The sequence below is a fragment of the Ahaetulla prasina genome, chromosome 18 (genome assembly GCF_028640845.1).
Source record: "Ahaetulla prasina isolate Xishuangbanna chromosome 18, ASM2864084v1, whole genome shotgun sequence".
NCBI classification, from domain to species: Eukaryota; Metazoa; Chordata; class Lepidosauria; order Squamata; family Colubridae; genus Ahaetulla; species Ahaetulla prasina.
Window position 1 is genome coordinate 1,864,541 of NC_080556.1, and position 27,960 is coordinate 1,892,500.

The 27,960-nt window shown below is 49.2% G+C and overlaps 2 protein-coding genes across 2 annotated transcripts in view; one reads left to right on the top strand and one right to left on the bottom strand.

The window, feature by feature from the left end:
* The first annotated feature begins 22 nt into the window (after window positions 1-22).
* Window positions 23-11,061, top strand: DHRS3 (dehydrogenase/reductase 3). The gene is made up of 6 exons (XM_058161357.1): window positions 23-280; window positions 4,668-4,811; window positions 5,537-5,656; window positions 6,241-6,479; window positions 7,606-7,731; window positions 10,174-11,061. The coding sequence occupies exons 1-6, from the start codon at window positions 83-85 to the stop codon at window positions 10,256-10,258; spliced, it is 912 nt and encodes a 303-aa protein (XP_058017340.1). The 5' UTR covers window positions 23-82; the 3' UTR covers window positions 10,259-11,061.
* Window positions 11,062-18,194: 7,133 nt separating this feature from the next.
* Window positions 18,195-27,960, bottom strand: part of VPS13D (vacuolar protein sorting 13 homolog D) — a 91,676-nt gene continuing 81,910 nt past the window's right edge. Inside the window, exons 68-70 of the mRNA XM_058161043.1 lie at window positions 21,530-21,661; window positions 19,721-19,961; window positions 18,195-19,183 (exon numbers count right to left, since the gene is read on the bottom strand). Coding sequence (XP_058017026.1) covers window positions 19,052-19,183; window positions 19,721-19,961; window positions 21,530-21,661 — 505 coding nt within the window. The 3' untranslated portion in view covers window positions 18,195-19,051. The remainder of the gene's footprint in view (window positions 19,184-19,720; window positions 19,962-21,529; window positions 21,662-27,960) is intronic.

Here is a 27,960-nt window from a genome sequence, read left to right on the forward strand (position 1 = left end):
GAGGGGAGGGGGGAGTTGGCTTGGCTAAGCGGGTGGGTGGGAGTCTTGTCCTCCGCCCCGCAGCCCAAGGGGACCTACTAGGATGGGTTGGGGGCGTCTGGGGGCGTCGCTGCTGCTCTTGGCCGCTCAGATGTTGCTCCAGACGGCCAGGGCGCTCCTCAGCCGCCTCTTGCCGGGCCGAGCCCGCGATCTGACCGCCGACTGCGTGCTCATCACAGGCGGAGGACGAGGCATCGGGCGCGCCTTGGCTCGCGAGTTCGCCCGGCGCGGAGCCCGCAAGGTGAGCGGGGCCGAAAAAAAGGCAGGTGCGGGGAGGGAAAGGGCTTTGCGGGACCCCCTCCCCTCCCCACTAACCGCCAAGACCCCCCCTCCGTACTCTAGGGAGTCTTTTTTTGGGGGGGGGTCCGCCAGACATACACACACACCCCATAATCCCGGGCCAAGCTGGGTGACCCCCCCAAAAAGAAAAGCTGTTTGAAACTTGTCCGGGGCCCGGTTCTGCAAACGCGCCTCCCAAATTTTCCTAACCCGTGAGAAGAATGAACCGCGGGAACGGCTTGCCACCGGATGAAGTTGCGGGGTGGGCGGGGTGGGGGAGTGGGCTTCATCGCTGGAGGGTTTTTTTGTTTTTTTTTTAAAGAAGAGGCTGTCTGAATTGGTCTAGTCTAGGGTCTCCTGCCTGGGCAGGGGGTTGGACTAGAAGACCTCCGAGGTCCCTTTGAGATCTAACATAACATAATAACAGAGTTGGAAGGGACCTCGGAGGTCTTCTAGTCCAACCCCCTGCCCAGGCAGGAAACCCTACACCATTTCAGACAAATGGTTATCCAACATTTTCTTAAAAACTTCCAGTGTTGGAGCATTCACAACTTCTGCAGGCAAGTCGTTCCACTGATTAATTGTTCTAACTGTCAGGAAATTTCTCCTTAGTTCTAAGTTGCTTCTTTCCTTGATCAGTTTCCACCCATTGCTTCTTGTTCTACCCTCAGGTGCTTTGGAGAATAGCTTGACTCCCTCTTCTTTGGGGCAGCCCCTGAGATATTGGAAGACTGCTATCATGTCTCCCCTAGACCTTCTTTTTATTAAACTAGACATGTCCAGTTCCTGCAACCGTTCTTCATATGTTTTAGCCTCCAGTCTCCTCATCCTCTTGGTTGCTCTTCTCTGCACTCTTTCTAGAGTCTCAGCATCTTTTTTACATCGTGGCGACCAAAACTGGATGCAATATTCCAAGTGTGGCCTTACCAAGGCATTATAAAGTGGTATTAACACTTCACGTGATCTTGATTCTATCCCTCTGTTTATGCAGCCCAGAACTGTGTGTTGGCTTTTTTGGCAGCTGCTGCACACTGCTGGCTCATATCTAGATGGTTGTCCACTAGGACTCCAAGATCCCTCTTACAGGTACTACTATTGAGCAAGGTACCACATATCCGGTACCTGTGCATTTTGTTTTTTTGGCCTCAATGTAGAGCCTTACTTTTTTCACTGTTGAATTTCATTTTGTTAGATAGCGCCCAATGTTCAAGTCTGTCAAGATCCTTCTTTATCTTGAGCCTGTCTTCTGGAATGTTGGCTATTCCTGCCAGCTTGATTTACTACTGGTTCATCTACTCTGGTTTGATTGATTGGTTGGTCGGTTGGTTGATTATGATCTAGGATCTCCTGTTTGAGCAGGGGGTTGGACTAGAAGACCTCCAAAGTCCCTTCTAGCTCTTTTATTCTATATTTCCTTCCTTCCTTCCTTCCTTCCTTCCTTCCTTCCTTCCTTCCTTCCTTCCTTCCTTCTTTCTTCTTGAGCAGAGGGTTAGACTAGAAGACCTCCAAGGTCCCTTCCAGCTCTTTTATTCTGTAATTCTAATCCCAAACCAGGGGAACCTGGTTTGCCACCAGAAGTCGCGGGTGCTCCATCCCTGGAGCTTTTAAAGAAGAAATTGGGTAACCATTTGCCTTTCAATGGTCTGGGGTCTCCTGCTTGAGCAAGGGGCTGGACTACAAGACCTCGGAGGTCCCACAAGAAGAAGAACCTCATTTCTCGGAGAATGAGACCTTCAATCAATCCATCCACCCATCCATGATTGATTGATTGATTGATTGAAGGTCTCATTTTCCAAGAAAGCCCAGATTGGGTGTTACCTTGGGGGGAGGGGGGTCTCCTTTGCACCCCAAACTTAACACTCAGCAAATGGGATTTTTTGGGGGGGGGATTTATTAAACTGTGGGGTACGGTTTGGTCCCATTGGCCTACCAGGCGTGCAAACAAGCTGGTGAAATTCAGTCTCGACTCCTGGCGAAGTTGCGGAGAAGGGCAGTCAAGTCTCGACTTGAGCGAACAGAGCATTTATTTGTAGGTGTGGGTGTAAGAGTTGAGTCCATGCGTGCCCAGATTCTGCTGGGGGGCAGAATCTCATACCTTTTACACATCAGAGACATGCCTTCAACGCCGATTCTTGTTTCGGCTTGCATACGGGCAGGTGGGGGGGAGGAAGGGTGTGTCATTGTGTTGTGCGATTTTTTTTTTTTTTTGGCTTGTCAAAAATAACTTTACGGTTGGAACCTTTGAAGTTTTTAATCGCCTAGAATCGGATTCAAAACCCCCGTGGCGGCTCAATTTTACAGGGAGTCCTCGACTTACGGGCCCCAACGGAGCGCCAACTCTCCCGTTGCTGAGCGAGACGGTGGTTAAGGGAGGGTTGCCCTCATTTTGCGACCGTTTCCTGGCACCGTTCAAGCAAATGCCCGGGCAGCTGTTCCGTTCGTCGCATGGGTGGTCAAGCAAATTTGATTCCCCGCAGTCAGGAGGTCGCACAAGAGGATCACGTGACGTGACGACCGTCGTAAATACGAGTCGGTTGCCAGGTGCCTGAATTTTTGATCATAGGGGATGCTGCAACGGTTGCTCAGTGTGGGAAACGGTCAAAAGTCACTTTTTTCAGCGGCCGTTGTAATTTCGAGTGGTCACTAAATGAACTGGTGCAGTGAGTGGTGCAGTGACTTAGAGGTGGAGCTCTTGGCTCACAATCATGAGGCGGTGTGTTCGATCCTGGGTAGAGGCAGATATTTCTCTCTCTGGGCACAGTGAGAATATATCTGCCGAACAAAACTCCACAGTGGCAACACGAAAGGCATCCGGCCAGTAAAACACTCGGCTCCATTCAGTTGCCCAGATTCTACCCCAGCAAGGGATTATGGGGTCATTAAATGAGGATGAGGATGCTGACTAAATGAACTTGTCAGTCAAGGACTAGCGGTATTCGATTGCTTGCAGGTTTTGGTGCGTAAAATTGGTAAAATTTCTATATATCGGTCAGCTCCCTTAAAAAAATAATAATTTTTGGAGCCGTTTGCCAGGTGCTGCATCCGATTTAATTAAAAAACAACAACAATAAGAGCTAGAGTTGATTTAATCTGCTTTAAATGCTTCACATTCTTTGTGATTTAGTTCTTGGGAGGACCAAAGCCTTAGCAAAGGATTATAAATTAGGTTTTTCTCTAAGAGAAGCATAATTGCCCCAACTCTGGTTTAATAATTCTTGCAAGCTGCTTATTGAAAAAGGAGATATTTTTCTCCCCCCTCCAAAAAAAAGTTCTGTGTGAAGAACGATCATAAAAATCCATCCAAACTCATTTCAGCTTTAAAAACGCCCCAATGAAAGCAGAGACGCCATAGAGGGTCAGATTAACAGATTAAAGAAAGTCGGAAGGGACCTTGTAGGTCATCTAGTCCAACCCCCCGCCCAAGCAGGAGACCCTGGCCATTTCTGCCAGATGGCAATCCATTCTTCTGTTGCCACTCTTCTAATTTAAACAAACTTACCACAGTTTGTTTAGTGACCGTTCAAAGTTACGTCGTCCATTGTGGGGGGGAGTCGAGGTTCATTTCCCCCCCCCCCACCTCAAGCACAAAGCCTAGAAGTGGTTTCCAAGTCAAAATAAAAGTATTTTATCTTTAATCGGAGCAGTTAATTTAGCCGTCTCTGCTAACTTCATCAGTTCTTGCAGCCGTTCATCCATTGCGGGGGGGATTGAGGTTCATTTTTTCCCCCACCTCAAGCACAAAGCCCAGAAGTGGTTTCCAAGTCGAAATAAAAGTATTTTATCTTTAGTCGGAGAAGTTAATTTAGCCGTCTCCGCTAACTTCATCAGTTCTTGCAGCCGTTCATCCATTGCGGGGGGATTGAGGTTCATTTTTTCTCCCACCTCAAGCACAAAGCCCAGAAGTGGTTTCCAAGTCGAAATAAAAGTATTTTATCTTTAGTCGGAGAAGTTAATTTAGCCGTCTCCGCTAACTTCATCAGTTCTTGCAACCGTTCATCCATTGCGGGGGGATCGAGGTTCATTTTTTCCCCCACCTCAAGCACAAAGCCCAGAAGTGGTTTCCAAGTCGAAATAAAAGTATTTTATCTTTAACCGGAGCAGTTAATTTAGCCGTCTCTGCTAACTTCATCAGTTTTTGTAGCCGTTCGTCCGTTGTGGCGGGGTGTGTATGTGTCGAGGTTGGACTTTCCTAGTGATATCTCAACCAGGTTCATTCAGCTCTGCTTGGCTTCCGGAAATGGGCAAGGTTGACTCTACGATTGTCGATGGCATCACTGCATTGTGAGGGTCATCGGCGACCAGGTCCGGCGTGTGTGTCCCTAAAACACAAGTGCGCCTTTGTCTTTCAGATTGTCCTGTGGGGACGGACGGAGAAATGCTTGAGGGAAGCCACGCAGGAGATCCGAGCGATGGGCACCGAGGGCCACTATTTCGTCTGCGACGTGGCCAATCGGGAAGAGGTTTACCGGCAAGCCAAGGCTGTCCGGGAAAAGGTGAGTCGGTCAGTTGGTCCGCGGCACGGATACAAAAGGACGAGAAACGCTGAGATGGGCCTTTGGACCCTCAAATGAGTCACTGGATTCCAGGTCCTGCTGGCAGAGGAATTAGGACATTAGGTGACAACCCTCGAGTTACAGAAAACATAGGGGCCGGGAGTTTTGTTGTTAAGTGGTGGGGTCATTAAAGGAAACAGTACATTTTATGAACTACCTTCCTCCTTCTTTTTCTTTCTTTCCTTTCTTCCTCACCTCACTTCCCATCCATCACATCTTTCCTTTCTTCATCTTTCTCTTTCCTTCCTTTCTTTTGTTCTTTCTTTTTCTTTCCTTACCTTCCTTCTCATCCGTCCCTCCCTTCCTTCCTTCGTCTTTCCCTTCCCTTCCTTCTTCTTTCATTCTTTCCTTCCTTCGTCTTTCCCTGCCCTTCCCTCCCTCTTCTTTGTTCTTTCTTTCCTTCCTTTCCTTTCCCTTCCCTTCCTTCCTTTTTCTTTCTTTCGTTTTCCTTCCTTCGTCTTTCCCTTCCCTTCCTTCCTACCTTCTTCTCTTTATTTTGTTCTTTCCTTCCTTCCTTCCTTTCCTCACCTCACTTCTCATCCATCTCTTCCTTCCTTCCTTCCCCATCCATCACATCTTTCTTTCCTTCTTCTTTCCCTTCTCTTCCCTCCTTCCCCGATGTCATGTGACCCCCATTCGTGACCTCCTCCCCGCCCCCTTTCCAGGTGGGAGATGTCACCATCTTGGTGAACAACGCAGCCGTGGTCCATGGCAAGACCCTCCTGGACAGCGATGACCACGCCTTGCTCAAGTCCCAACACATCAACACCCTCGGACAGTTCTGGGTACGAACCTCAGTTTTCCCTTCGGGGTTGGGTGGGCGGGCAGGATGGGTCCCTTCCAGCTCTATTCTGATTGATTGATTGATTGAAATGGTTTAGGGTCTCCTGCTTGAGCAGGGGATGGACAAGAAGACCTCCGAGGTCCCTTCCAGCTCTATTACGATTGACAGACTGAAATGGCGTAGAGTCTCCTGCTCCCTCCCAACCCTATGACTCTATGTTCTACTGCAGCAGTGATGGGTTGCTATCAGTTCGCCCCGGTTTGGGGTGAACCGGTAGTAGCGGAGGCGGGAGGCTCCTCCCACCCGCCCGGACGTCATCAAATACACTCTGTGCATGCGCAGAAGTGGCACGCACGCAAGCGAACCAGTAGCAAAGGTAAGTGAAACCCCATCAAATTTGGAGGGGGTCTCCGAATTTGGCAACTTAAAGCCCTTACGAGCTTCAATTTCCTCAGCTATCCGTCTGGAATGGCGTAGGCGGGTCTCCTGCTTGAGAAGTGTGTGTGTGTGGGGGGGTCAGACTAGAAGGCCTCCGAGGTCCCCCTCCCCTGCAGCTCTATTCTGACCCTGACTCCGATTCCTCAGACCACCAAGGCCTTCCTGCCGCGAATGCTGGAACTTCAGCGAGGGCACATCGTCTGTCTCAACTCCGTCCTGGCTCTGTCAGCCATTCCTGGCGCCGTGGACTACTGTACGTCCAAAGCTTCTTCCTTCGCCTTCATGGAGAGTTTGACCCTGGGTTTGCTGGACTGTCCAGGGGTCAACGCCACCACGGTCTTGCCCTTCCACACAAACACGGACATGTTTCAAGGAATACGGATCAGGTGGGTGTTGGGTTGAATTTGGGTCGATGCCCCATCACTTAAAAAAACAACAACATTTCCTCCCCCCACCCACTCAAACTCTTGTTAAATTACGAACTCTGGACTTCAGTTCCCAGAATTCCTCCATCCAGCTGTGCTTCTGCCTGCTGGGGAATTCTGGGAGTCCAAGCGTCTTATAGAACATGGCCGAAGTTGAGAAAGAATGAATTAAGTCGTCTTTCTCTCGCTTTCTCTCCGAGCAATTGGAGGGGTGGGAAAAAAATATATGTTGGAATTCGAAGGACTTTTCGGGCACCGGAATGGGGGTCTTGTCGGATCGAAGCTTCAGCAGAGAGGTTGTCTGACATTATCTATGTGTTGTCCCCCCCTCCCCAGATGGCGGTGGCACCCCCAAAACGGCTGGTAGGGACAGCTCAGGAAAGGATTTGCCGTATTTAGAGGGGAGGGAATGGGAAGGGAGACCAAAAATATGGCCGGACCGATAACAGTCCACAAAAATGTGTTGAAAAAAAATACAGGTCGACGTACGACCCGCAACGGAGGCCCAGAATTTATCTTGCACAGTGAGAAATGGGTTATGTGAGTTTTGTCCTGTTTTACGACCCTTCTGGCCACGTTTGTGAGGTGAATCGCTGCAGTGGCTCAAGGAGTCCCGCGGTCATTAAGTGAGCCACGGACTTGGCCCAGCTTCCGAAAACAGATTTAGCATGTCGTGCGAAACGCGAATCAAAAATACAGGCAGTCCTCAACTTATAACCACAACGGAACCCAAAATTTAGGTTGCTAAGTGAGAAAGCTTGCGAGTTTTGCCTCGTGAAGCGAATCCCCTACAGTTGTTCAACGAGTCAGACGGCCGTTAAGTGAATCGGGCTTCCCCCTTGACTATTGCTGGTCAGAAGGTCACCAAAGGGAGGAATCGCGCGACCACCCGCCACCGTCGTAAATGCGAGTTGGCGGTCAAACCTCCGAATGGAAATCCACCTGAATGATGGGGACCGCTACAACGGCCGGCTGTGTAATCTCAGCGCCGTTGTAACTTTGAACGGTCACTAAGCGAGGACTACCTGCTTGACGTCAGGCACAGGGGGATATGTCCTTTTTGAGGTGGCTTTGGTCTCTCCTCCAGGTTCCCCAATCTTTTTCCTCCACTTAAACCGGACATGGTGGCCCGAAGGACGGTGGAGGCCGTTCAGCGGAATCAAGCTTTCCTCCTGCTCCCATGGAGTATGCACATCCTCATTTTCTTAAAAAGGTACTTGGCTCGTAAACGCTTCTTCTGAACCGAGTTGAATCTAGAAGTCATCATGGCCGACACCAACCAACCGACAACAGGGGAGTGGGGGGTGGGGGTGGGGATAAACCCACTGGTGTTGCAGACCCTTGGAAGCAAGGGTGAAATCCTGTGGAGTCTGCTACCGAGCACGCGCTTCGGCAGAGGCGTGCCGGCGCAGCGCTGAAAAAGGAACATTTTGAAACCTTCCGAGTCTACAAAGGTAAGTAGAACAGCGAGGGGCAGGGGAATCCGCTGCGCCACGTGATTTCGATTTAGCTAGAAAGCAGGAAATCCAATGATTCTAGCCAATATAAATCGCGCGTCACAGCTGATCGTTGCCCAGCTGATCGTCGGAAATACAGGTTCGCCTAAACCGGTAGCATTTTTTTGTTTTTTACTACTGGTTCCTCCGAACCGGTAGCATTTCACCCCTCCTTTCATGTCTTGGTTGAGGACAAGTGGAACAGGAGGAGGAGGAGGTCCTGCGCTGATCAGAAGGTGAAGTTCCTTCTAGGTGGACACCAACCAGCGTTAGAGCTTCTGGGTCTGGAGAGTGAATGGGGGATCTCCCTCCCTGCCCCCGCTCCCCAAACTCATCCTACAACATTAAGACCCTACTAGGCATCGAGGCTCTCAAACAAACTCAAGACAATGGTCACAACCTTGAGACGCAGGTCAAAAAGGAGAGCCGAGGCTTCCATCGTGGGTTGGTCGGAGGGTCCACCAGGACTTTTTTGCAACCCCCCCTTCCCTACAAGACCCCCCCTCCCTTCCAGACCGACTTCACTGGGTGGGGTGGGTGGGGGATCCCTTCCCCAAACAGACAGTTTGGGAGCTGCCCTTCCCCCCCCCAGTCCTAACATGCTTGTATTTTTGGGTGGAGCTCCCTTCTGCCAATCTGCCTCCGGGCTATTCCAGGAAAAGAGTGAGGGGTGGGTGGGTGGGTGGGCCGAGAAGCCCACTCCCCTTGCTACCGAAAGAGGGAAGGCAGCCAAGTTCTTGAAAGCTGCTGGCTGGCTGGCTGCCACCCCATTCCTGGCCGCTTCTTAAAGTCCCGCTCCGCATCTAAACGAGGAGTGGGCCAGAAGCGAAACCCCCCCCTCTTCCCCCTTATTTTTGCCCAATCAACAGTAGCTTCTGGAGAACCATTGTGGGCCAAGCAAGGGGGCCCTTCAGAGCCCATCCAGCCCTTCCTCCCATGACTCAAGGCTTTTCCATTTTCCACCTGGTATTTCTATGGGTGAGTCTTCACCATCCAAGGTTATGGTTGTCCCAAAGGCCTCTGGTGGCTCAACAGACTAATGCAGTCTGTTATTAACAGCAGCTGCTTGCAATTGCTGCAGGTTCAAGTCCCACCAGGCCCAAGGTTGACTCAGCCTTCCATCCTTTATAAGGTAGGTAAAATGAGGACCCAGATTATTGGGGGCAATAAGTTGACTTTGTATATAAATATACAAATAGGATGAAGACTATTGCTTGACATAGTGTAAGCCGCCCTGAGTCTTTGGAGAAGGGTGGGATATAAATGCAAATAAAAAAAAAAGGGGGACTTTTGTTTCCTGCCCCCCCAAAATGGCCTTTCTTGTGTGTTCCCCCCCCCCTCACCTTGAAAACCTTTCGCTTCTCCTCCGGGAAGCTTCTGAAGAACCATTAATTGTTCTAACTGTCAGGAAAGGAGAAATTTCCTGACAATTAGAACAATCAACCAGTGGAACTACTTGCCTCCAGAAGTTGTGAATGCTCCAACACTGGAAATTTTTAAGAAAATGCTGGATAGCCATTTGTCTGAAATGGTGTAGGGTTTCCTGCCTGGGCAGGGGGTTGGACTAGAAGGCCTCCAAGGTCCCTTCCAACTCTGATATTATTATTATTATTATTATTATTATTATTATTATTATTATTATTATTATTATTATTATTATTATTATTATTATTATTATTATTATTATAACTTCTACTGAAGCTTCTGAGAGACTTCTTGAAGGAGAAGGCCCAAGGTCCCTTCCAACTCTGATATTATTATTATTATTATTATTATTATTATTATTATTATTATTATTATTATTATTATTATTATTATTATTATTATTATTATTATTATTATAACTTCTACTGAAGCTTCTGAGAGACTTCTTGAAGGAGAAGCGTCCAAGAACGTTTTTGAAAACCAAGCTTGTCGATCAGAAAGTTCCGGCAATTTGGCAGTTCAAATCCCTAGTACAGATCTCCTGCATGAGCAGTGGGGTTGGACTAGATGACCTCCAAGGTCCCTTCCAACTCTCGTTACTGCTATCTAACCTCTGCGGTCCATCGCTACCGATCGTAAGAAGCCTCCAGCCTTCACGTTTCTTCCATATTTATTTTTTTTAAACGTTCTTCTAAGATGTCAACCCAACCCATCTCTCGTTTCTTTCCCGGCAGCATCTTCCCGCAAACGGCGCTGGACGAAATCCACCGGTTCGCCGGGAGCTACCAGTGCATGAATACGTTCAAAGGAAGGACCTAAACGACACTTGTTGACCATCAAAGCCGTGGTCTCCTTCCAGGGCTGGAAGGCTTGCGGTGAGGCCTCTGAAGGACAGGACGGGCCAGTCCATCTACCATGGAAAGCCCGACCCATCAGGGGCGGCGTTTTTAACGGCTCCGTTATTTTAGCTTGTGAGCAGTTTACAGATGTTCCTCAGCTTGGAGGCATCTCAGAGGGGTTCCATCAACCACCTTTTTTGGGCGTCTCCCGGATGATCGAGGACGGTCCGTTTTGGCTTCCATCACACCACATTTCCAGGCAGAAGACGGCTCTCCTTGAGGTCCTTTCTCTTGAAGGAGAAGGGAATTTGGGTTGGTCCTCTGCTGGTCCATCTTCACAGGAGGGGCCTTCGGCTTGTTTTAATGGAGAGGACCGTCGAAGCTTCCATTTATTGGGATCTTGCAGCCAAGCTGTCCTCCAATCCACCATGGTCTCGATGAAGAGCGATGAACGCTCCGTGGACGGAAGGACATTCTCTCTGTTGTTGGAGGGACCCAACCTACGTTTTCAAGTTGTGTAGACCCACATTCTCCGTCTGCGATGGTCGAGATGGGCCGCTTGTCTCCATGATGAAAACCTTCTTAGCTATTTGGGCCCGACTGGAACAGCTGGTGGGGACAAATCCACAGCAGGAGAACCAGGTTGTCTCCTGGCTTGGACGGGGTGGGGGAGGACGGGGGTCAGACTAGAAGACCTTCCAAGGTCCCTTCCAGTCCTAGGAGCTCTGTAATTCTGCAGGGAATTATCTATAAATCCAGGAAATCTTTCTTAAGAGTGTCTTGGCTTTGTGGTTCGTTGTGAAAAAGCAAATCAATGTGTGTGCGTGAGAGGGAGGGAGGGAGGGAAGGAAGGAAGGAAGGAGAAGGAAAGGAAGAAAGGGAGGTAGGAAGGGAAGGAAGGAGAAGGGGAAGGAAGGAAGGGAAGGAAGGAAGGAAGGAAGGGAAGGAAGGAGAAGGGGAAGGAAGGAAGGGAAGGGAAGGAAGGAAGGAAGGAAGGGAAGGAAGGAGAAGGGGAAGGAAGGAAGGGAGGGAAGGAAGGAGGGAAGAAGGGGAAGGGAAAGGAAGGAAGGAAGGGAAGGAAAGAAGAAAGGGAAGCAAGGAAGGAAGGAAGGGAAGGAAGGAAGGAAGGAAGGAAGGAAGGAAGGATGGAAGGGAAGGAAGGAAGGAAGAAAGGGAAGGAAGGAAGAAAGGAAGGAAGGAAGGAAGAAAGGGAAGGAAGGAAGGAAGGAAGGAAAATGTGTGTTTGTGTGTGTGAGAGAGAGGAAGGAAGGAAGGAAGGAAGGAAGGGAAGGAAGGAAGAAAGAAAGAAAGAAAGAAAGGGAAGGAAGGAAGGAAGGAAGGAAGAAAGGAAGGAAAATGTGTGTTTGTGTGTGAGAGAGAGAGGAAGGGAGGGAAGGAAGGAAGGAATGAAGGAAGGGAAGGAAGGAAGGAAGAAAGAAAGAAAGAAAGGGAAGGAAGGAAGGAAGGAAGGAAAATGTGTGCTTGTGTGTGTTTGTATACCTGTGCCTATAAATGGTCAAAATTACATACAGGTAGTCCTTGGTTTACGACCCTAATCGAGCCCCCAATGTACGTTGCTGCGTGAGAAATTAAGCGAGCTTTCGTTAACGCCGCCGATTGTGAGAGGAAGCCGTGGGGAGGCATTTCCGAGACCATAATCCCCGGTCTCCAAACTTATGGGGAGGCTTGGCTTTTGAAATGGACGGAGGGAGGGAGGGATGCTTGCCGGGGGTCTTCCCACCTGTCTCTCTCGCCCGGTGGAGGAACAGGTTCGCTTGCCCCGGGTGAAAAGTTCATCCCCCCCTAACCTCCAGCCCCATGTTTGGCCGGCCGGCTGGCCGCCTCTTCCCCTCGGGCTGAATTTATCGGCTGTTTGGCTAACCCTGGTCTGAACTCCAGGCTGCGGCTCACGTGGGATGAAGAGGGGGAGGGGGAGAAGCGGAGGTGGGTGGGTGGGTGGGTGGCCGGCCGGCCAAGCCCGGCCTGGATTGTCTGCTCAGCCTTTTGACTTGTCAGGGAAAGAGTTGCAACTAGGAGAAAGGAAGGAAAGGGGGAAGAGGCCGACTGACCGACGACGAGAGGCAGAAGGCAAGTCCCAAGAAGGCAGAACTGGATTAAGAGAGCTGGAAGGGACCTTGGAGGTCTTCTAGTCCAGCCCACTGCTCAGGCAGGGGACACTTTCACATAGAATGATAGGATAAGAGAGTGGAAGGGACCTTAGAGGTCTTCTAGTCCAGCCCCCTGCTCAGGCAGGAGACCCTACCTAGACCATTTCAATCAATGAATCAGAATAGAGCTGGAAGGGACCTCGGAGGTCTTCTAGTCCAGCCCTCTGCTCAGGCAGGAGAACCTACCTAGACCATTTCAAAAAAAGCAATCAATCAGAATAGACTTGGAAGGGACCTCAGAGGTCTTCTAATCCAGCCCTTTGCTCAGGCAGGAGAACCTACCTAGACCATTTCAAAAAAGCAACCAATCAGAATAGACTTGGAAGGGACCTCAGAGGTCTTCTAATCCAGCCCTTTGCTCAGGCAGGAGAACCTACCTAGACCATTTCAAAAAAGCAACCAATCAGAATAGACTTGGAAGGGACCTCAGAGGTCTTCTAATCCAGCCCTCTGCTCAGGCAGGAGAACCTACCTAGACCATTTCAAAAAAGCAACCAATCAGAATAGACTTGGAAGGGACCTCAGAGGTCTTCTAATCCAGCCCCCTGCTCAGGCAGGAGAACCTACCTAGACCATTTCAAAAAAGCAATCAGAATAGAGCTAGAAGGGACCTCGGAGGTCTTCTAGTCCAACCCCCTGCCCAGGCAGGAGACACATTCTCTCATGTCCCCCCTGGTCCTTCTATTCATTAAACTCGACATGCCCAGTTCCTGCAACTGTCCATCTTATCTTTCAGCCCCCAGGCCTCTAATCATCTTGGTTGCTCTTCTCTGCACTCTTTTTAGAATCTTTTTTTTTTATATCACGGGCGACCAAAAACCGGATTCAGTATCCGAAGGGCATACGCCAAATTGGGTTCAGAGGGAGTTTCTAAGAGAAAAAGGGAAATCGAGTAATGTTATTGTGGTCATTAACCAGCGGAGGGGAAAAAAAAGACAACCCTGCCAGCACCTCCCCAACAGATCAGAAAAACGGGAATTTTTCTCCTTCCTTACCTGTCTTTCCAAGAGAGAGTCTCAGTCTGATTTTCTATTTTTTTTCTTTTTCGTTTAATTCCTAGCTCGGTTGCTGTCTTTCCTGCCTGGTGGAAAAGAAAGAAAGGGAGGAAGGAAGGAAGGAAGGAAAATCCGTGTTTGTGTGTGTGTATGAGGGAGGGAAGGAAGGAAGGAAAGGAAAAGGAAGGAAAGAAAGAGAGAATAGAATGGGATGGAGGAAGGAAGGAAGGAAAGAAAAGAGGAAAAGGAAAGGAAAGGAAAGGAAGGAAGGAAGGAAGGAAAAGAAAAGAGGAAAAGGAAAGGAAAAGAAAGGAAGGAAGGAAGGAAAGTGTGTGTTTGTGTGCGAGAGAAAGAGGGAGGGAGGAAGGAAATGGAAGGAAGGAAGGAAAGCAAGTGAGAGAGAGAGAGAGAGAAAGAAAACGAGAAAAGGAAAAAAGACTGAAAGAAAGAAAAAGGAAGGAAAGAACAGGAAAGAAAAAAGACAGACAGGAGGAAGGAAGGAGGCAAGGAAGGCGCGCGAGAAAGACAGAAAGAAAACGAAACCGAGAAAGAAAAAAAAAGAAAGGCAGAAACCCAGAAAAACAGGCAGACAAAAAGAAAGAAAAAAAGGAAGACAAAGGAAAAGGAAGGAAGACGAAGACAGGAAAGACAAGAGAGAGACAGATGGAAAAAAGACAGACAAAGGAAGGAAGGAAAAACGGAGAGACAGAAAGAAAGAAAGAAGGAAGGAAGGAAGGAAGGAAAGAAAGAAAGAAAGAAAGAAAGAAAGAAAGAAAGAGAGAGAAAAGGCAGGGGACTCCCAAATGGAGAAGGGGAGGGGGGGGGGGTGGCAGGGAAAACCCAGGGCTAGCAAATCCATTGTCTTGTGCTGACAGCCCAAAATTTTTACTCCACACTTTCGCTGCCAACTCCCCTCTGCCACTCCATCCATCACGGAGGAGGGTCAGCGGAGGGTGAAACACAGCCCGCCCACCCCCCCCCCCGGCTATTTTTGGCTAACCGAGATTGGGGGGGGGGAATAGATAAACGGGGCATGAACCAGCCCCTCCCCAGCCCCCCGGCAGGGGGGAGACCTCTTCGTACCCTCATTAAAGTGTCAATCAAAGAGAGTAATGGGTCAAGGAAAGGGAGGGGTGGCATCGCTTGCTCCCGGCTGGCTGGCGTTTCCCAGGCTCAGCAGCTTGGAAACCTGGGGCCTATCCTGCAGGGTTGTTGTTTTTTTTGGGGGGGGCGGCACAGATTGGGGGTGCAGGGGAGAACGACAGGCATGGCTTGGTGGGGGTGGGTGGGGAAAATTCAGATTTCCCCCTGCTTAGCAAACTTTCACACATAATGCAAAAAACGGTGCTGGGTTGTGGTTTTTTTGTTTTTTTTTGGGTGGGTGGGCAATGCAGCCCTAGAGGCATGAAGAGAGGGATCGTTTCGATTATCCCCAAAAAGTGATAGCAAGGCTCTATGCCGCGCACAGGTGAGGCCGCACCTGGGAGGCTGCGTCCAGTTTTGGTCCCTACGAAATTAAAAACGATGTCGAGGCTCTTAGAAAGAGCGCGGCCAAGAGCAACCCAGAGGATTTAGGGGACGGGAGGATAAAACATACGAAGAACGGTTGCAGGAATTGGGGGTGGGGGGGGTGTACCACGGAGAAGGGGGTGGGGTGTCCACTTATTTTCCGAAAGCACCAGGAGAAGAAGCGACGGATGGGAGCTAACCAAGGAAGAGGAGCAACCGGGAACTAAGGAGAAATTTCCTGACACCGAGATCAGTGGAACTCCTTGCCACCAGAAGTTGGCTTTCTTTCCCTTTGCATAGTAGTACTTTTAACCTCCCCCCCCCCAATTTGGGAGCCAAAAGCTATACGGAATAAGAGAGCTGCGAGGGACCTTGGAGGATTTCTAGTCTAAGCCCACTGCTCAGACAGGAAGCCCTAGACCAGTGATGGCTAACCTTTTTGCTATTGCGTGCCAAAAGCCGGTGGGGAGCATGGCTCAAGCCTTTCTAGGAGTCTAGGGAGGGCGAAAATATCCTTCCCTACTCCCCCTCCCTTGGAGGCCCGAAATGGCCTGTTTCCCTACTTCCAGTGGGCCCAGAAGGCCCGAAACGGAGCTCAACTCGTGTGCCCACCAATATGACACATATGACATGACACATTGGTGGGCACACGACATGGCCATCACGGCCCTATACCGTTTCGGAGAAATGGCTGTCTAATCTCTTCTTGAAAACCTCCAGTGTCGGAGCACCCAAAACTTCTGGTGGCAAGCTGTTCCCCAGGTTGATTATCCTCCCTGTTAGGAAGTTTCTCCTGAATTCCAGGTTCTCTCCTGGATGAGTTTCCATCCGTTGTTTCTTGTCCTGCTTTCTGGTGCTTTGGAGGATAGGTGGACACCCGCCCCCCCCCTCTTCTTTGGGGGCAGCCCCTCAAATATTGGGAGATGCTATCCTGTCACCCATAGTCCTACTTTTCATTAAATTAGACACCCCCAATTCCTGAGAGCCCCCACGCCTTTATTTAATCACCTTAGTTGCTCGTCTCTGCGCTCTTTCCAGAGCCTCAACATTTTTAAAAGAATACGGTGACCAAAACTGGATGCACTAATAATCCAAGTCTGATTTTACCGAGGTATTATATATATATTAAAAAAACCAGTATTAATAATTCACCTGATTCTATCCCTCCGTGAATGCATTGGCTTTTTTGGCAGCTGCCGTACAGGGCTGACCTCCTGTTTTAATTCCCCGTCCATTAGAACTAGCTGGAATTTTTGGGGAAGGGATAAGAAAATAATAATAATAATAATAAGGGGGGAAAGGAAAGTATTTTAAGTGAGGAGCCTTGGTTACCCTCTGTTTATTCCCTTAGTAATGAGGTGGGGATGCCAATGTCAACACCGACCGCTTAGCAAAAACATTCTTGCTGGGATGGTTATTTTACAGAGATTGGCTCGTGGCCCTTCCTTCTCCGAGAGCTGCCAAAAGCGGAATGTACTTTTTTCCCCCCCCAACCCCTCCCGATCACTATTTTTTTGGCCCTCCAAGTGAATTCTTTTGCAGGTATGTTCAATCCCAGGCGCGAGACGTCCTGTTTTCTCTTTGGCGAGGCTGGTGGCCGAGGCTTGCCAAGCGCTCCCTGTGGAGGGGCAGAGAGAAGAGCAGGCTGGCTGGCTGGCTGGTTGGCCTCGACCGGGCACTTCTGCTCAGCCCGAGCGGATCGATCGATCGATCGGAACAGAGCTGGAGGGGACCTTGGAGGTCTTCTAGTCCAACCCGCTATTCAAGCAGGAGACCCCAGACAATCGATCGGAATAGAGCTGGAAGGGACCTTGAGGTCTTCTAGCCCAACCCCTTTCTCAAGCAGGAGACCCTAGACCATTTCAATCAATCAATCAATCAATCAATCAATCAATCAATCAATCAATCAGAATAGAGCTGGAAGGGACCTTGAAGTTTTCTAGTCCAACTCCCTTCTCAAGCAGGAGACCCTAGACAATCAATCGGAATAGAGCTGGAAGGGACCTTGAGGTCTTCTAATACAACCCCTTTCTCAAGCAGGAGACCCTAGACCATTTCAATCAATCAATCAATCAATCAATCAATCAATCAATCAATCGGAATAGAGCTGGAAGGGACCTTGAGGTCTTCTAGCCCAACCCCTTTCTCAAGCAGGAGACTCTAGACCATTTCAATCAATCAATCAATCAATCAATCAATCAATCAATCAATCAATCCATCCATCCATCAGAATAGAGCTGGAAGGGACCTTGAGGTCTTCTAGTCCAACCCCCCTGCTCAAGCAGGAGATTCTACCTAGACCATTTCAGACAGGTAACTGTCTGGTCTCTTCTTAAAAGCCTCCAGTGTTGGAGCATTCTAGTGGCAAGCTGTTCCCTTGGTTAATTGTCCTCACTGCCAGGAAGTTTCTCCTTAATTCCAGGTTGCTTCTCTTTTTGGTCTGTTTCCATCCATCGTCTCTTGTCCTGCCTCCAGCGGCTTTTGGAGAATAGACGGACGCCCACCCCCGTTGTAAATCCAGGGCTCCCTCTCGTCCCCTCTGTGGCCCAACCCTTCTCGTTTTATCCTGTGCCACTCCTCCAAAATTCAGCTTCACCTGCAGACCGTCTGTTCGAGAAACACACCCACCTACCTTAAAACGAAGCTCTCCACCTGTGAAGTTGCGGATTGTCCAGGCCAGCTGCCTTTTTTTTTTTTTTTTGGGTGTGTGTGTGTGTGTGTGTCTTTCCCCCTCCTTTTTCAGAAGATGGTGAGATTGTAGAAAATTCTGCATGCTTTCCAACTTACCCTCCCCACCCACACACGTTACGTCAAAGTCTACTATTGTGGAAATAACCCAGGGAAGGGATTCAACCGGTTCGGGCAAATCGGATGTTAATTTTAATCTGGTTCACCGAACCGGATGTTCCAAAGACTGACTGATCCCGTCCAACCTGCCCTTCCCAGGAGTCTGCGCGTGGCTCGTTTTGGATGCCAGGTAAGTGCAGGTCACGCGTCGAGGTTCTGGAAGGGCGAAAAACGGGCCCACCGGAAATGGGCCCATTTTCAGCTTCCGGTGGCCGGGGGGGGAGACCGTTTTCGCCTTCCTGGACGCTCAAGGGAAGTTTCCAGAGCCTGGAGAGGGCGAAAACACCCCCACCCCCATCTCTGACATGGTACAGGTGCCCAAGTAGGCCACGCCCCCGTGGCCACGCCCACCCAGCAACCAGGCAGCGAACCGGTTGCTGAAATTTTTCAATTCCGCTCCTGAAATTACCGCAAGATTGCAAGAAAAAAACGTGGTGTTTTTTTTGTGTGTGTTTTTTTGTTTTTTTTTAATGGAATCCTCAGGATCAGATTTGCAAATATTACATTTATAAACCGACGTTCTCGTTCGGTCTCCTTAAAACTCCTCCCATCCCCACCCTGTCTAGGATGCTGGAAAGGAAAGGATTGAGTGGGGAACCCCTCTCTCAACGCAGGGAAATCAGTGGGGCCCCCCCTCCCACACCCCTCTCTGGCCCCGAGATGCCAAAATAGAGACACTCCCACCTGCAATTCTGACCTGGGAGGGAGGCTGAGGGTTCAATTCCCGTCCACCCCTCCTTGTTTTCAAGACATCTGGCCCTCTCCCTTTGCTTCTTCCAGCGAAAGGAAGGAAAAATAGAAATAAAAGTGCCTCCCCCCCCACCTCCGCCCACTGCAAATTGCTCAAAAATCAGTGCAATATAACTTTTTCCCTATCATTACTTTACACGAACAAAAAAAAGACTTTTGTACAACCTCGCCGGTGTATGTGATAAAGTGTGCAGATAGATGCACACGTCTAAACATCATACACACACAAGTATACATATATATATATCTATATATATATATCTCACACTATATATATATATATATACACACACACACACACAAATTGTTAAGAAAATACCAGTTTTTTTTTCTCCTAAGGGGTCTCAGCTGTTGGTGCAAGATTGGTTTTTTTTCTTTTGTCCTGCAGAGGTTTTTTGGCTTCTGTGCTTCGCCCGAAACTTTCTTAGGGGGTCCGAATCTCCGGCTGAGCCAAGGTTGTGGTGGCGGGGCGGGGCCCACATTTTTTCGGACATTTTCTCCGGGTCAGGAGTCCAGTTCTAACTGTTCGTGGTGCTCGCCGGACCTCAGCATCAGCTGCTGTTCGTAGAAAAGGCTCTTTGCATAGTTGATTTCTTGACAGAGACGGACGGCCACGTCCTCGGCTGAGACGTGGACCTGCGGGAGAAAATGGAATGACCACGGACGCTTAAAAAAGAAAAAAAGAAAAAAGAAAAACCAAAGTCTCCTGCTTGAGCAGGGGGTTGGACTAGAAGACCTCCAAGGTCCCTTCCATATTCTGATTGATTCAATTATTGATTGATTGGTTGGTTGAGGACGTAAAGTCCAGGACTACCTTCAGTGGCCTCGCTCTACAGCTTCTGTCATGCGACAGAAACGTTGGGGTTTCAAACGGCGGTCGTAAGCCGAGTTATCGGTTTGAAAAGGGCCCCAGATTAAATCCTAAAATAATTGGTTTAATAATGGTCTGTGCTCAATACCGAAGCAAACTCAAAACGCCGAACCCTGAAAGTAATTTGCCTCGCTTAGCAAGGGAAATTTTCAGCTCAATGACCGTCGGTCGTAAGTCCAGGATTACCTTGCAATCAGGGTTCCCGAAACCGCCAGTGTCAAATAATTTCAGTCGCACCACCACCAACCCTACCCGCCCACCCCATGCCGATAAAGCCAATGTATCCGAGAGACACGGCTCACCATGGGCTTCTGATGCGACGGGCCGGGCATGGCGACGCCGCTGGTCGAATTGACGGCTTTCTTGGTCAGCTGGACGTAGACCTGCCCGTGGTCCCTGGAGATAAGGCAGTGGTAGAGGTCGTCGTATTTGACCTCCAGGAAGATGGCCTCCCGGTCCATGGCGTCCCCGCTCTTGAGGAAATAAACCGCTTTGGAGGAGATGATGACGCCGTAGCCGTCCACGTTCTCCACCGCGATGAAGCTGGGAAGGAAGGAGAGAAGACAGGAGGGGTTCATTTTGAGACATTGTTAGGTTAACAGAGTTGGAAAGGGACCTTGTAGGTCATCTAGTCCAACCCCCTCCTCTGCCCCAGCAGGTCACCCTACACTATTTCTGACCGATGGCAGTCTAATCTCTTCTTGAAAGCCTCCAGGGATGAAGCTAGATAGGGCTTCCCGCCTGAGCAGAGGGTTGGATTAGAAGACCTCCAAGTTTCCTTTCAATTGTGTTATTCTATTGCTAATGCAGTCTGTTATTAACAGCAGCTGCCTGCAATTACTGCAGGTTCAAGTCCCACCAGGCCCAAGGTTGACTCAGCCTTCCATCCTTTATAAGGTAGGTAAAATGAGGACCCAGATTGTTGGGGACAATAAAAGTTGACTTTGTATATAAATATACAAATGGATGAAGACTATTGCTTGATGTAGTGTAAGCCGCCCTGAGTCTTTGGAGAAGGGCGGGATATAAATGCAAATTAAAAAAAAAATTCTATAGCCGCTGATCAATTAATGAATGGGACAGGTTGCCCCCAGAAGTCCCTTCCCGCCCTAGGATTCTGTGATTCTGAGGTAGAGAGGTAAGATATTTGACAGAGGGAGGGATGGATGGAAGGAAGGAAGGAAGGATGGGAAAACCAGAAGTCGAAACTAAGCGAGGAGAGAGAAACCATTTGGAAATAAGGAGAAATTTCCTTGACAATGAGAACAATTAACCAGTGGAACAGCTTGCCACCAGAAGTTGTGATTTTTTTTTTTACAAATTTGTTTAAGAAGAGATTGGACATCCGTTTGCCTGAATTAGTCTAGAGCAGGGGGGTTGGACTACAAGGCCTCTAAGGCCCCTTCCAGGATTCAATGGAATCTCTCCGTAAGGTTCTGTGATTCAAACGGCGATCAGGGTTATGTTTTTTGCTCATGTTTTTCCGATCGGGACTGGCTGCCAGACCTCTCAGTGACCCTTACAACGCCTCCGTGTGTGCGAGCTTTTCCCAATCGCACTGATTGCAAAATCCAGAAATCATTCCCAGCGAACGCAACCTCCAAAGTCAAAGCATCCGATCAAAATCCAAGGAGTTAAAAAAAAAAAGAAAGAAAAAGAAAAGAAAAGAAAGAAGAAAGGAGAAGCAATCACATCGACGGACGGAGGATTTAAGCCTCCAAAACTCGGGACTGCCTCCAGCAAAAGTCACACATACACACACACACACACACACACACACACACACCACAAACGCACGCACGCACACAGACACACAAACATCAGGAAGTAATTGAATTACTCGGCAAATGTTTTTCAGAAGTTGAAACGGGGAGCAACAATGTGGAATCACTTAGAATCACGTATAGAGAGCAAGGTTTTTTTTTAAAAAAGGTTTAACTCTGAAGAAATCATTTTTAAAAGCCTTGCTAGCTTTGCGTCTTGGAAAGCTCGCACAGCGGCGATCGCGCGGCTCCAAAAGGGGGCCGGGTTTGGATCGCGCGACCGTTGGGGACGCAACGGTCATTAAGCCGAGGACTGTCCCCCCCACCCCCCCTTCCTGGGGTACTTACAACTCCTCCTGGAGGTTGTCCGTCAGTTTGAAGAGTATCTCTTGCCCTTCCGCCTGGCTCCCCGAGTAGCGGGGCAGCAGGCCTTGGGGACCCCGGCAACAGCGCGGCTTCCGTATCCGCTCCGCCTGCGTCCTGTCAATCAGACGAGAGGAAGAAGGGGGGTCATTCCGGGCAGGAAAGGGGAGACGGAACCGGGTTAAAGGGGTCCAAGGCCAGCACCCCTGAGTCCAACGACAGGTAGAGGGCTTGAGTTTTCAACAGCTCGTTTAGTGGCCGTTCGAACTTAGAACGGCGCGGGAAAAAGGACCGTTTTTCGCACTGATGACCATTTGTGGCATCCCCCATTTTCTCTCTCTCTTTCTCTTTCATCTATTTAGGTATCCAGGTATCCCTCCCTCCCTCCCTCTCCACCCATCCCTCTCTCTCTATCTGTCATCTATCTCTCTATATATATCTATCATCTATGATTATTTCTCTCTCTCTCATCTATGATTTATATCTATCTATCACCTATCAATCAATCAATCAATCAATCAATCAATCAATCATCTGTCATCTATCTATCTATCTATCTATCTATCTATCTATCTATCTATCTATCTATTTATTTTCTATTTCCATCCATCTAGCTATCCTATCTATCTATCTATCTATCTATCTATCTATCTATCTATCTATCTACTATCTATCTATCTATCTATCTATCTATCTATCTATCTATCTATCTATCTATCTATCTATCTATCTATCTATCTATCTATTTCCTACTTCCATCCATCCATCCATCCATCCATCCATCCATCCATCCATCCATCCATCTATCTATCTATCTATCTATCTATCATCTATCTATCTACCTATGATCCATCCATCCATCCATCCATTCATGGGGCCCAGTGGTCAGAATCCAGCATTGGCATGCTAACTCCCTGCTCACTGCCAGCAGTTCGATCCTGACCGGCTCCAGGTCAACTCAGCCGCTGTCCGTCCTTCTGAGGACCCCAGATTGTCGGGGAGGTGGGGGAAGAGGCTGACCCTGTAAACCGCTTAAGAGAGGGCCATAAAAACACCCCAAAGCCGGTATATAAGTCTAAGTGCTAAGGGGGTCTTTGTAGAGAGATGCGAAGGGCCACTGACTGGGAAGACGGCTCTCTTTTGTTCTGTCCTCTGGCACCCGACCTACCCGCTTGGCTTGCTACCCCTAGTAACCCCCCTTCCCAGTTCAGCCAGAGTAGCATCCAATTCTCCCAGTGCAAAGTCCTCGCTTCCTTCCAGGGGTGGAAATCCAAAGTTCCAAAGCCAAGGAACAGGAAAGGAAGGGGATGGGGGTGGGGGAGAGAAGCAGGCAGAACTTGAACCCGGGATAAGGCCAGCGAGAAAGCACGACGCAACCCCAGCCTTCCCTCTCCTTTCGGGCCAGGGCAATCTGGCTCCCCGAGTCAACCTTTGGCAGTCGCTAAGCGGAATGTTGTAAGACAAGGACTGTCTGTATTTGGAGCTTCGCGGCGGTCTCTTAAAACGCTTTTGTCAAAAGGCAGGAAAATTCTCCTTTTTTTGTTTTTGTTTTTTTTGTACTGCTTGGAGCAACCGTTACATTGGCTCGGGAGCCCCAGATGTATTTTGCAAGCACAACGGACGGCCAAAAGGAGGCCGTTGTGTAACTGAGAAGCATCCGTAACACAACGAAGTCTCGCAAAGACTCCTTTTCTCCCCCCCCACACCTTCCTTCCTTCCTTCCTCACAATGGTTAAGCCAGCGTTTCACTTAGCAACGTAAATGTTGGGTTTCAGTTGTCGTCGTAAGCCAAGGAGTATCTGTATTTATGGATTCTAAAGCATTGCGTGGCGTCTTGAGATCCAGGACTAGAAATTAGAAAATATAGGTGATATCGTATGACAAATTCTTGGGAGTTAAAAGTCCAATTTTCTCCCATCTGATTTGTTTGTGATATAAGCTGTGTTTTTAATTTTTCTCCCCCTCCTTTTCTTGTCTCAAAACTTTTAATACCCGAACAGACGGGGATTATTTCTGATCATTTATGCTCTCCCAAACATTTTGGATTTAATCGCTTTTATTTTGTTGTTCGCTTGTTCGTTGAATGCAAAATAACTCAGAAGCAGAGGCGTTTCCAGAACAATATATGGTATTTTTTTTTTTTAAACAGGATTAACAGGGTCAGGTCTTTCACAGTAGCAAAACAGGGGGGGGAAAAAAACGACGTGCAAAAATTAAGAGGGTGACAGGCGGGAGAACAGGGGATTATTTCTTGACTTGGCCAGAGGGGAAAAAGACGAGAAACCTGAAGACTTCTGTTGCAAGCTTAACTGGAGAAAATGGACTATTTAGAAGGAATTTTTGGAAGGGGCAGAAAACAACCCACCGAATCTCCCACAGGGCACGTCTAACTGGATGCAACTTGCAACCTGTGCAGCTACATTTTTCACCCAGCGTCCTCGTTTGTTTTTGGGGAAAAAAAAGAGATTATAAACTAGCTGCCACTTTAACAATTTTTTTCCAACAGACTGAATTAAGCGCAGGGTTGCCGAATTAGAGGCGAATCCTCGAGTTATGACCGCGCCAACTGAGCCCCCCCCCAATTTCTGCGGTGGAGTGGGGGAAAAAAAAAATCTGTGAAAAGGGGAAGTTTCTGCCCCCCCCTTTTAACCCCCACCCCCCGGCCACCGTTGTTAAGCGAACCGCTGCGGTGGTTGGGATCGTTGACTGGGTCGTTCGGCGGGCCTGGCTTAATTCCCCCAAAAGGGGACGGTGTGACACCTCCTCCTCCTTCCCCCAGGACAAACTGCAGACGGTCATAAACACAAGCCGGATTTTGGGTCATTAAGTGTGGAAAAACTGGCTCCAAGTCGCTTCGCTTGGTTGCAAAAGTTGGAACCGTCCACTCCCACGGACTGTCGCAAGTTGGAGAAGCGGCGGTTGAAAGGATCGTCTATCCCATGCCCCACTGCCAGGGGGCCCTGAGAGAAAGAGGAACATGTATGTGTGCGTGTGTGCGCCAGACATCAATGTCTCCCATTGTTTCCCTCGAAGGCGGCTTCTTTGCGGCCGAGAGAATCGGAAATAAAAGAATAATTGCAGGTTTCCATATTTTGGGGAGGGGGGAATGGGCGAAAACCAGCCAGATCCAGGGGATCTGTTACGTGCTGCGCGAGAGGGTTAATTCGCAGAGCCTCGGCTTGCTCTAAACTTTTGCCCTCTGGATATGTACTCGTTGGCGGCCGTACAAAACCCCGAGTAGCATTACACACGCCTTCACACTGTAGTTCAACCGCCGGTCAATGCCGGGGCCTGGCTACCCGCCAGGCCACAATCAATGGGGACCAAACCTTCCTTTTCTCCACCAGCCCCCCCTCCCTCCCTCCCTCCTCATCACAGTAGATCGGCTTGCCTCCCGATTTGTCGGGGTGGGATTGGGGAGGGGGGGTGTTTAAATTGATGCACCCCGAGCTGCAGTTCTGGCTTCGGGGTGGGGGGCGGGGAGGTTGGTGGGGGGCTTTGCAGACGTGCATGGCAAGAGCAGCGAGGAGGCTGGGAACTCAAAGGGAGGAAGAGAGTTCAGGAGAAGGACAGAGAGAGAGAGAGAGAGAGGGAATCTGTGGGGTGGGGGGAGGGAAAGAGAGACCCTCCCTCGGCTGCGAGGGGGACCTGCAGGTCAAGGCACGGGTTGGGGGGCTGCAAACTGCTGAAAAGCAGAAGCTACGGGAGGTGTGAGACTCTTGCGGGGGTCAGTGCGTGGCGTGGCCTTCCATCCAGGAGCGGGATATGCACAGAGGCCCATGGTGTGTGTGTGTGTGTGTGTGTGTGTGTGTGTGTGTGTGTTTGCAATGCGAAGAAGTAGGGAAAGGGGGCCTGGGGGGGGCGACTTTGGGCCTGCCCTGCTCTCTCTAGGTCCATCCCATCTCGGAGGGTTGTTGTTGAGGGGCCAAAGAATGGAGGCGCGTTGGAGGCCTTCGCCTCTGTGAGTCGTCTGTGAAAATAATATAAAAGGAGGGAGGGAGAAAGGACAAAAAAGAAGGAAGGAGAAAAAGGGAAGGAAGGAAGGAAAAAGAAAAGAGAAGGAAGGAAGGAAGGAAGGAGAAGAGGGAAGGAAGAAAGGAAGGAAAAAAGGGAAAATAAAAGGAAAGGAAGGAGAAAAGGAAGGAAGGAAGGAAGGAAGGAAGGAAAGAAAAAGAAGGAAGGAGAAAAAGGGAAGGAAGGAAGGAAGGAAAAAGTAGAACGGAGAAAAAGGGAAGATAAAAGGAAAAGAAGGAAGGGTAAAAGAAAGGAAGGAAGAAAGGAGAGAGAAAAGGGAAGAAAAGAAGGAGAAAAGGGGAAGGAAGGAAGGAAGAAAGGAAGGAAAAAAGGGAAAATAAAAGGGAAGGAAGGAGAAAAGGGAAGGAAGGAAGGATAAAAAGGGAAGGAAAGAAGGAAAGAAAAAACGAAAGAAAGGAAAAAAAGGAAGGAAGGAAAAAGAAAGAAAGAAGGAAAGAAAGAAAGAAAGAAACCCCATTGCCCACCCATTGCAAAGGGGTTGCCCACCCATTGCAAAGAACCAGCTGATCAGACTGACCGTGTGGCCAACATATTCCAAGGCCTTAGTCACAAATGCGAGACATTCCGCCTTCGATTTCTATGCCTCTCTACAGAACCGTAAATAAAATAGCACATTTGAGACTTCCGCTGTGCGCCGGGTGCCGTTTCTGGAAAGGCTAAACCCGCAGGGATATTCTTCCCCAGTTCTTCCCTAAGCCCCAGTGGGGACTAAAGAAATCACAAGACTTCAAATCTCGCTCATTTCGGGCCGCGTCACGTGGGGGTGTGTGTGTGGGAAATTCACCGGAGAAAGCGATTGTATTGGGAAGAGGAAACGCGATGAGGGGGCACAATTAATTCGGATGATAGCCGGCGCAGGGAGAGAGAGATTTAAAAATAAAAAATAAAATAAAACCAGTTTTAAGATGGGAAGGGGTGCAGAGACCAGGCCCCCCATAGGATGGCCGAGAATCAGATGGGATTGAATGGGGGCATCGTCATTGTCGTGTCCACTCCCCCAAATCCTTCCTTTCACTAAACTAGCCCTTCCCAATTCCTGAAAATGTTCTTTATAAGTTTTAAGCCTCCGGGGCTTTTAATCGTCTTAATTACTGATGATTAGAGGGTTGGACCCTACAATGAAGAGAGTTGCAGGAATTGGGTATGGACGGTCGACTCTACAGAATAGAAGGACTGGGGGGGGGGAGAGGGAGGGACGTGATAGCAGGATTACAGTATTTGGGGGGTGGGGCTGCCACAGAGAAGGGGGGGTCCACCTGTTCTCCAAAGCACCTGAAGGCAGGAGAAGCAGCAATGGGTGGAAACTAACCAAGGAGAGGAGCAACCGGGAGATAAGGAGGAATTTCCCGAGAGAAGAATTAACCGGCGGGAAGAACTTGCCACCAGAAGTTGTGGCTGCTCCATCGGTGGAGGCTTTTAAGAAGAGATTGGACCACATTTGTCCGGAATGGTTGAGGGTCTCCTGCTTGAGCAGGGGGTTGGACTAGAAGACCTCCAAGGTCCCTTCCAGCTCTATTCTGACTGATTGATTGGTTGAAATGGCCTAGGGGTCTCCTGCTTGAGCAGGGGGTTGGACTAGAAGACCTCCAAGGTCCCTTCTGTCTCTCTTTTAATGGATGCTGAGTTTTCTCTGCGGCACTTTTCTAGAGTCTCTTTGTTGTTTTGGGCTACTTATTCCCAGTGTGATTTTTCACCCTCATCGGGAGGGGAGGGGGGAAGAAAGTGGGGATGGGGGTGGCAGTCTTTGAGGTCAGCCCAACCTCTCCCCCCCCCCAACAAACCCGGTTTCCCAAGAGCGCTGTGGACGAAAGGCAGGTTGCCATACAATGAGGATTGTTTGACTGAACTCCATCTGAACCCAGAAGTGTATCACTAACAATGATGCCGTGATTATTACCTGCTTAAGGGGAGGAAAAGGGAGGGGGGGTCAATGCGAGTTTGCCTCCCCGTCCCCCCCCCTCCCCTCCCTTCGGCCCCTCCCTCCCTCCTCCTCCTCCTCCTCCTCCGTCTTTCATTCTTTGGCTCTCGCACTTCCTCTTCGCCCACAAAATACCAAAACAGAAGGGAGGGAGGGAAAATAAAATAAAATAAACTCCAAATGGCTGTTTGCACACCGGCCGCACACACCCACGTCGGCAAACAACCTGACTGGCGCTTACATTATTTATTTATTTATTTATTTTGTGTAGGAAACTGCAGAACCTGAAGTGAGAGGTTAAATTAAGGGCAGAAAGGACGGTTGGGCGTGGGTTCGTTTTAACAGCCACGGTGTTCGCTTAATGGCCCGTGGTGTCGCATAGCGGCTTGCAGGGGTGGGTTTAGAGGCCGCTGCAAAACGGGTCGTCATGTATAGAATAGAATAGAACTTTTTATTGGCCAAG

Excerpts from the sequence above, each read along its gene's own strand:
- DHRS3 (XM_058161357.1), top strand. The coding sequence starts at position 83 with ATGGGTTGGGGGCGTCTGGGGGCGTCGCTGCTGCTCTTGGCCGCTCAG. Across the intron at positions 4,812-5,536 it reads CCAAGGCTGTCCGGGAAAAG|GTGGGAGATGTCACCATCTT; the intron begins GTGAGTCGGTCA and ends CCCCCTTTCCAG. Across the intron at positions 7,732-10,173 it reads ATCCTCATTTTCTTAAAAAG|CATCTTCCCGCAAACGGCGC; the intron begins GTACTTGGCTCG and ends CTTTCCCGGCAG.